This window comes from Clupea harengus, chromosome 11, assembly GCF_900700415.2.
Source record: "Clupea harengus chromosome 11, Ch_v2.0.2, whole genome shotgun sequence".
NCBI classification, from domain to species: domain Eukaryota; kingdom Metazoa; phylum Chordata; class Actinopteri; order Clupeiformes; family Clupeidae; genus Clupea; species Clupea harengus.
Genome location: NC_045162.1, coordinates 28,182,002 through 28,190,808, shown reverse-complemented (window position 1 = coordinate 28,190,808; position 8,807 = coordinate 28,182,002). Strand labels below are relative to the sequence as shown.

At 40.8% G+C, this 8,807-nt stretch overlaps 1 protein-coding gene across 1 annotated transcript; it reads left to right on the top strand.

Annotated features, from left to right (window-relative positions):
* The first annotated feature begins 1,186 nt into the window (after positions 1-1,186).
* Positions 1,187-5,258, top strand: LOC122128495 (CKLF-like MARVEL transmembrane domain-containing protein 8). The gene is made up of 4 exons (XM_042709007.1): positions 1,187-1,419; positions 3,107-3,280; positions 3,868-3,987; positions 4,261-5,258. Exons 1-4 carry the CDS (start codon positions 1,285-1,287, stop codon positions 4,336-4,338), a joined length of 507 nt encoding a protein of 168 aa, XP_042564941.1. The 5' UTR covers positions 1,187-1,284; the 3' UTR covers positions 4,339-5,258.
* The last annotated feature ends 3,549 nt before the right edge of the window (positions 5,259-8,807 follow it).

The window sequence follows — 8,807 nt, the reverse complement described above, 5'->3', positions numbered from 1 at the left end:
TATCCACAGTCTGGGATGTTTGCAGCATATAGGTCTGTTTGGATAAAAAAATGGAATGAGGCTAAAAAATAAATCAGATATATTACATTAGCCTGTTACTACAATTCAAAATGTTTACATAAACCTCTTTTTGCTCCGACCTTCTTTCAGGTTGTTTGCAATCCAGTTCCAGTGTATGTTGACTATGGTGATGGTATGATATAATTTCAATAAATAGCTAGATAGGGCAGAGAGATATTCTTCCACTTAAAGCCAAACAATATGAAGACAATGCGGCCACAGTACTATGGCCAGATAATGTATTTATTTCCTTTAGCGCGTTGGCTATAGTCCCCTCTGCATATTGCCTACACAACAACTTTATTCTGACCTTGCTTTGACTGATGACTGCCGTAGCATAGGGGTTTCAGCAGCCACTCAGGAATAACCAACTTTTTTGAACCAACATTTGAATTCAAGTATTTGGTACAGGCCATCTGCCAAGGTTCCACTTGAGTGAAGTAGACACCTGCAGCCTCGGACACATCTGGATAAGGACGGCACAAACTCATCTCATCGACCTGGGAGCATTGTCAAATGTGCTGCTATGAAAGACGCTCAATTGGAGCACAAATGTAATCAGGAAAAAACACTTGATTCCTGATGTCTAGCAGCCAAGCTTATATCAAACTGCTTCTCGACGGGAGAGGCCGAAAGAAATGTCGAATGAATGAATTGGTATTTTCTGCCATCTTGTGGTACAAATTTAATTTAAACTAAATTAGGCATATTCAAGACCATAAATACAATTCGAGACACAGCGTTCACAACGTTATGTGAACAGCCATAAGGTCTAGTGTTAAACATTAACGTTGTGTTGCTAAAATGTGTTTTTAACATCTACACTACGATACTACTATTATAATACTACTACTACTACTAATAATACGCTCATAGCCGATTTAATGATAATATAATATAAACGTATGTCAGACATTGTTCTTTCTGAACTGCCTGCGCGTCATGTGTCACCTCGAGCTTTTATTGGCCATAATGGGACACCCCCCCCCCCCCCCCCACACACACACACCACCACCACCACCCCCTCCCTAAATTCTTGAGTTGAATTACATGGAGCGGCCTCAGCATATTCAAATGAAGAAGATTTTAGAGTTGAAATAAACAGAAATTGTATTTTAGTTTTTGTGACTGTGACATATTGTTATTCATGATGTTACGTCAGTAGGCCCACTTCCTAATGAAAAGGGAAACTTTAGTGGAGGTTTTCACAGCCAGTCCCAGACCATGGAGGACAATTTGGAGTCACGCACGACGGCCACGGCAGACAGCGGTTCAGACGCGGGCAGCAGTTCGTCGACCCTGGCTTATGACAAGCATTTCGTCTGCTCTGCACCCGGACTGCTCACTTTAATAGAAGTAGTAAGTGTTACTGTGTGGGCGATGAAGAGGCTGATTGAATGGAGTAGCAAGGTGGAAATTCTTGGAAGGTGTAAACGTCTTTTATCAACTCATAGAAGATATTTGACAGGACTCGGAAACGGTTTGATACAATTCGATAATTTAACGTACATTCGATTGTTGTTTTAACAAACAATAGTACGTTTTATTTCTCACCTTTTAGCCACCATTGGCTGCTTCAATGGCGTTTTTCTGTGTGTTGCCACATTTATATAGGCTGCAGATTATTTACGCTCTGACCTTTAAGGCCATTGGTTTTGACAGTCTAGGAAATAGGAAACAGTTCAAGAGCTCTGAAGGACCAAATATAATTGTGTTGTCAGTTGCTGTATGTCCAGTGGTACAGGCTACATAAGACAGACTTGGCTAGTATTTTGACTCTTTCGAGTAGGTTTTTTATAGGCCTTTACATGACTGCACTCAGATGGTGATGCCTTGTGAAGAAAAACAAATTCAGTAACATTTCACCTTTCACATTTCACCTTAATAAACCACATTGTATTGTGGGGTTTTATTTTAGTTTGTTGGGCTAGTGATTTTTTTTACTGTTGTAGCAGAGCGTAGCAATGATTTACAAATTACAAATTAAAACGTAAAAAGCAAATGATCAAATTAACATTTGAGCCAATTTTGAGGTAATTATATTTAAAATTATGTTTACATTTGAACATATAAAATATACTTATACTATACTATATACTATATATAATATTTATACCATGACTACACCTCTGTTATCTGGTATAAAGCCCTGCTGAAGAATTTGATTGAATGAACAAAGAAAAATATTTATGGTAGACCAACTGGTATTACATTTTTTTTTCTGAATGAGGAAGCAACTCACATAAACACGGGGGACTGGCCAACTCTTCTTATTGTCTCCTTTCCTTCCAGCCTTTATTCAGAGTCATATCCAAGCATTTCCTCTGAATAACCTCTGGCCTGTCCTATCAGCTCCTTCCAAAGGTCCATTTCCTGTCATAACCCGTACATCTAGAGCAACACTCTTTGTTTGTCCTCACAGGAAGACGGACTGGGAGTCTACCAGAGGGGAATTTGTCAGAAATTATTCTAGTTACAGAACAACAACACCCTGCAAAGAAAGTGGAACTTGGATGTCTTCCCTCCCCTCCGTCTGATACATCCTGCCCTTTGAAACGTCTCCCGTCCCAGACTGACCTCTCGATGTCTTTCAGAAGAAACCTTTAGCTCCTTTATTCCATCGCATCGTCCTGATCTTTGTGCAGCTCTCTCTAGTTTATGTGCATTGGCTTCTCTAATATAGATGTACTAAAACTTTCAATGATGTATGCACAAAATTACACTGTCAAAACCAATGGCCCTACAGGTCTGACCGTAAATAATCTGCAGCCTATATAAATGTGGCGACACACAGAGAGAAACGCTTTTGTAGCAGCCAAAGGGGTCTAAAAGGTGAGAAATAAAACTTGCTATTGTTTGTTAAAACAACAATCAAATGTACGTTAAATTATAGAATTGTATCAAACAGATTGTTGCGTATGTGGGTGTGTTTGCGTAAATGTGGGTGTGTGTTTGTGTGTGTGTTCCCATTTGCATGTTTGTTAAAGTGTGTGTGTTAAAATGTATATATTTGTGTGAGTGAATCCTTTATTTCCTGTTGTTTCAGGTCTTTGGTCTTCTTGTTTGGATGTTGATTGGCGGGACCGAGTACCTGCAGGTGGCTGCCCTGTCCTGGGTCATGTGTGGATCAGTGGTGTGTTGGGTGCTGACCGTCTGCCAGCTCCTCGTCGGCCTCACCAGTGTGCACACCCGCTTCCCTCAGCTACCGTGGAACACACTGGTATGTTTCAGTCCCCAAGACATGCTTCTTCAGGGTCCATAATTACCATTACAATGTCCTCAAATGAGGGTTGCATTTTAGCATAGATTTTTTGCATATAGCACAGTCATTGAATTGGCTGACATCTCTATTGTATCTTGGCAGCACTGCATTGTACAAATGAGAGGCCTTAGAAATCCATCTTGAGGAATGAATTCAGTCAGCTAGTCATCCTCTTCCGAGTTCTAGGAAGGTGCTCAGGCATAATCCTGTGAATGGGAACAGCCATGGAACTCTGCTGTGATGAGAAGCTAGGGGTTTATTTGATAGGGCACAAACTGATACACTGCACATTTCATGCAAGCACCGTACTGCAGTAGATAAAATAACAATGTTAATGCTGTGTGCATTTCTTCTGTGTAGAACACAGCTTATTGAGGATGGAGAAAAAAGCTAATTGAAAAACAAAATCACAATGTCATGTTTGCTATTTCCATAACTTACTTAATTCTGTGTACTCAGTAAGGTCTGTATTGGTTCATACCCAATTTGGCATTAAATATTACTGGACAAAGTCGTTTAGTGCATGCTGCTATCTCTCTATACAGGTTCTGTGTTTTAATAGCATAGCAGCAGCACTGTATACAATTGCAGCTTTGGTGGATGCTGCATCTATCACCCAAGCCATAAGAGGGCGCCACAGCTACAACAGTTGGATGGCCTCCACGGTAAACGCACAGAATAAGCTTCACCTTTATACTTCGTAGATACAGATGTCACAGGAGGAAAAATATTTAGCTTTTCTAATGCATTCAGATTTACGCAGTGTTTCCTTGAATTTCTGTGAGGGATTATCATTTCTTTTACTAAAAACTGAGAACCTTGTTGATACAATTAAACATAATTAAATAAATATTAAATTACTGATGTTTGCTAAAATGTGCAGAAATATATTAACGTGGAAAGGTCACATTTTGCATTGTCATTTCTGTTTGTTTCAGATTTTTGCCTTCCTTGTGGCTATATGCTATGCATCCAATGCATATCTAAGTTTCAGATCCTGGAAGAATCAGAGATGACAAACAAAACTAATGTAATGGAAGTAACATACAGTATCACATAGAAAGGGTTTCACCTGGTAAGCCTCTTCTGTACTTTTAGAACTTCTTTTCAATGCAGTACTTTTTTGTATATTGTGTGAAATCAGCCCATGCTTGTAAGAATGTGTACACATATCACTTACTATATGTTCAGAATTATTTCCAGAACCACCGTGTTGCAGTTATGTCCCTAGTTGTGCCAATTCTAGCCAGTTGTGTCGTTTGGCTCTTATTACCAGACTAAATTCAGTCACATATGTGGATGACTTCAGGGCACATAATTGAACGACAAACATTTTCAAAATAATTTTCATGATTCCCATGACTTGATGTAAATAAAACCTTATTAACATGAGCCATATTACATTAACTGGAAATGTTGTTATAGAGATAATATTGTTAATATTAAAAGAATAAATATATTTAGACTGTGTATATGACTACTCCCTATGAATTATATTTTTTTCTAAGGTGGAGATATGGTATCTCTGTTATTAGAAGTATGTATTTGTATGATCGATGATTCAGCCTCTTGTGAACTATGGTGTGTTATGATTTCTAATATAAATGATCCTATCAATACATTTGCATTAATAATCATAATATGCAATATTTCCACATAATATCTCCTCATGAAGGAATGTAATATTACCTTCTTTTGTCCTGCAAATGCACCACAAAAATATTAGCCATCCAGAATGAAAGGTAAAAAAAGCCCTTTCAGTGACGCTAGAACAAATGGCAATGTTATTGAATAAATTGTTCACTCTGCCTTTTTCATATTTAAATCTAACAAATTACAATCTGTGTGTGTGTGGTGGGGGTAGTGGTACAATGTATCTTATTTCAAACTGTGAAAAAATAATAGCAAAAAATAATAGCAAAATCTTAGAATCCTACGATACGATGAAGATAATTTAATAGCTGTTAAAGAGTTAACAGCCTTTGGGTTGCATGAAGTTCCTTGATATCATTAGAACCCATGATCTTTTAGCCATAGTAAAATGGCATGGTTACTGTAGTTTGCAATAATCACAGTAAAGTACCTTTAACCCTATGCAAAGTTAGTCTTACATTCCAACATGCTCTGCCATCTTCTGGAAGCTCTGCCACAAAAAAGAAAGCACTGACAGTGTGTAAGAGAGCACTGAGTCACTGACGGTGTGGAAGAGAGCACTGAGTCACTGACGGTGTGTAAAAGAGCACTGAGTCACTGACGGTGTGTAAGAGAGCACTGAGTGTGTGTAAGAGAGCATTGAGTCACTGACAGTGTGTAAGAGAGCAGTGAGTCACTGACAGTGTGTAAGAGAGCAGTGAGTCACTGACGGTGTGTAAAAGAGCACTGAGTCACTGACGGTGTGTAAGAGAGCATTGAGTCACTGACGGTGTGTAAGAGAGCATTGAGTCACTGACGGTGTGTAAGAGAGCACTGACGGTGTGTAAGAGAGCATTGAGTCACTGACGGTGTGTAAGAGAGCACTGAGTGTGTGTAAGAGAGCATTGAGTCACTGACAGTGTGTAAGAGAGCAGTGAGTCACTGACAGTGTGTAAGAGAGCAGTGAGTGTGTGTAAGAGAGCAGTGAGTCACTGACAGTGTGTAAGAGAGCAGTGAGTGTGTGTAAGAGAGCAGTGAGTCACTGACGGTGTGTAAGTGAGCATTGAGTCACTGACGGTGTGTAAGAGAGCATTGAGTCACTGACGGTGTGTAAGAGAGCATTGAGTGTGTGTAAGAGAGCACTGAGTGTGTAAGAGAGCACTGAGTCACTGACAGTGTGGAAGAGAGCACTGAGTGTGTGTAAGAGAGCACTGAGTGTGTGTAAGAGAGCACTGAGTCACTGAGTGTGTGTAAGAGAACACTGACGGTGTGTAAGAGAGCAGTGAGTCACTGACAGTGTGTAAGAGAGCACTGAGTGTGTGTAAGAGAGCACTGAGTCACTGAGTGTGTGTAAGAGAACACTGACGGTGTGTAAGAGAGCATTGACAGTGTGTAAGAGAGCATTGAGTCACTGACGGTGTGTAAGAGATCACTGAGTCACTGACGGTGTGTAAGAGAGCACTGAGTCACTGAGTGTGTGTAAGAGAGCACTGAGTCACTGAGTGTGTGTAAGAGAGCACTGAGTCACTGAGTGTGTGTAAGAGAACACTGACGGTGTGTAAGAGAGCACTGAGTCACTGACGGTGTGTAAGAGATCACTGAGTCACTGACGGTGTGTAAGAGATCACTGAGTCACTGACGGTGTGTAAGAGATCACTGAGTGTGTGGAAGAGATCACTGACAGTGTGTAAGAGAGCAGTGAGTGTGTAAGAGAGCATTGAGTCACTGACGGTGTGTAAGAGAGGACTGACAGTGTGGAAGTGTATTTGCACAAAAGAGAGCAGTGTGTAAGAGAGCATTGACAGTGTGTAAGTGTATTTGTCTGCCTGCACAGTTATTACGATCAAACTTCTCTCTGGGGACCTCAGACTTGCTGAAACATTACAACATTGTCATTTTCTTAATCATAAATCTTCATGTGACCGAAATAGAGACAGGCCTCATTCACAAAATTCAGAGCTCAAACATACAAAATGTATGTATACCAACATATACTACTAACACACACATATGCGGTAAGCAAACATGGACAGTGAACCTTTTAGAACACACACCTACCAATTCTGGGTGACCAACATGCCCTATATTCCAAAATAATAACACACTAGTCACATTCCAGCCCATGTGCTCCCCCATCTGACCGTGCGTCAGGAGCGCACCCTCTACCATCATCTAATCATCCGCTCGCTGCTGCTCTGGGATCTGTTGGACCTGCCGCTCAGAATCATCCGCTCACTGCTGCTCTGGGTAGGGTAGATGTTGAAGGAGGCACCATAGGGCTGACCACTGACCAGAGAGCGCCCTCTGCTGGTGAAAAATGTAAGCTGCTGGATGTAGTTCCCGTTGTGATTCTTTCCTGAGAGATGCACAATGGCCTCTCCTTCAAACAGCTTCATCATCTCAGTCCCCTGCCCATACCTACGGCCATATACACACAACGCCAGGCCTGGTTGTTGCCTGAGCTGGAAACTGAGGCCGAGACACACACACATATAATGCATCATCTGTGAATGATCTGTGCCATGCCAAGACTTCTGTCCATCATAGCGTACCTGTTTTAGCAAGATATTCTAGGCCTGCCCTTTTGATAGAGCTCCCTCTGCTATACACGCCATCTGTTCACTTCTACGGTTCATGCTACGGTGATTGTCCTGCATTATAGATGAGGGTGGATAGTTACCCTGCCATGTAGTTGTTGTAGGTGTCCCAGACTCTGATGGCAGTGATGGCAGTCACTCTCCCTCTGAGGATGCATACAGCGTCCCTGAGGCCCAGCCCTACTAGTACTTAGCTGGAGTCACATCACATCACACACGCACGCACGACACCGCACCGCACCGCACCGCACCGCACCACACACACACATCACATCACATCACACACACACACACACACACACACACACACACACACACACACACACACACACACACACACACACACACACACACACACACACATCACATCACATCACATCACATCCCACAACACTGCAGCCATCCCTACAGAAGCAGAAGTCATTAGAATCTTCACATAGAAAAAAAAACAATACTAGTGGAAGAGATTGGGGCCTCCACATACAAAACCTAGGAAATAATCTGCATAGGCTTTAGTTAAATCCCAGACATCCTCCTCCCCTTGAGTCAGGGACACCCCCAGCAGACAGAGGGCCACACAGGGTAGCACTCGGAGCATCCAGACAGTGGTCTAAAATGAATACAGTTTTTCTCGATTGCTTTGGCACATTTTTCCATTCACTGTTTACATTTTCAAAACAGCTCACACACAGCCCTTAACATAAGCTGAAATGACCAAAACACTTTATGATGTTTGCAGAATGACACCACCTTCTCAAAACGTATCACACACCCATCAAAACCAAACATTTCCATCAAAACCTACAATTTGTGCTCAATTGAAAATGTATGTTTTCTCATTTATTTAACAATGGATAACAAAACTCAAACTACAGCTATCAATATCAACCTCTGAAACCATCACTTCAACTTTTGTGCAACACCCTCACAGCATTGACTATTTTACCACTGACAACATACTACAATTTGGGTTTTGTACTGAGCACTCTTACTTAGGGAATATACTGTCAGAAAGTATTTGAAATCTGAAAATTTGTATACAGAAAAATATTGTTGTTCTGTTTTTGTATTGCTAAATACTATACATGTAAAAGATATTCTAAACAAGGACCTGTCAACACCATTGATTTACATTTGTTCTACTGTGTACAAAATGGCTAAGATTCTGACACAAAAATATTTATTGCAGTCATTTTTCCACATTACATGTATATACTGTAAGAAGTCAAAATGACAGGTTTCAATTTACAGTAAAA

What these genes read in the sequence shown, in the direction of transcription:
- LOC122128495 (XM_042709007.1), top strand. Translation starts at nt 1,285, where the DNA reads ATGGAGGACAATTTGGAGTCACGCACGACGGCCACGGCAGACAGCGGT. An exon ending in AGCTACCGTGGAACACACTG is followed by an intron (nt 3,281 to 3,867) that starts GTATGTTTCAGT and finishes CTCTCTATACAG; the next exon opens with GTTCTGTGTTTTAATAGCAT. An exon ending in ACAGTTGGATGGCCTCCACG is followed by an intron (nt 3,988 to 4,260) that starts GTAAACGCACAG and finishes TGTTTGTTTCAG; the next exon opens with ATTTTTGCCTTCCTTGTGGC.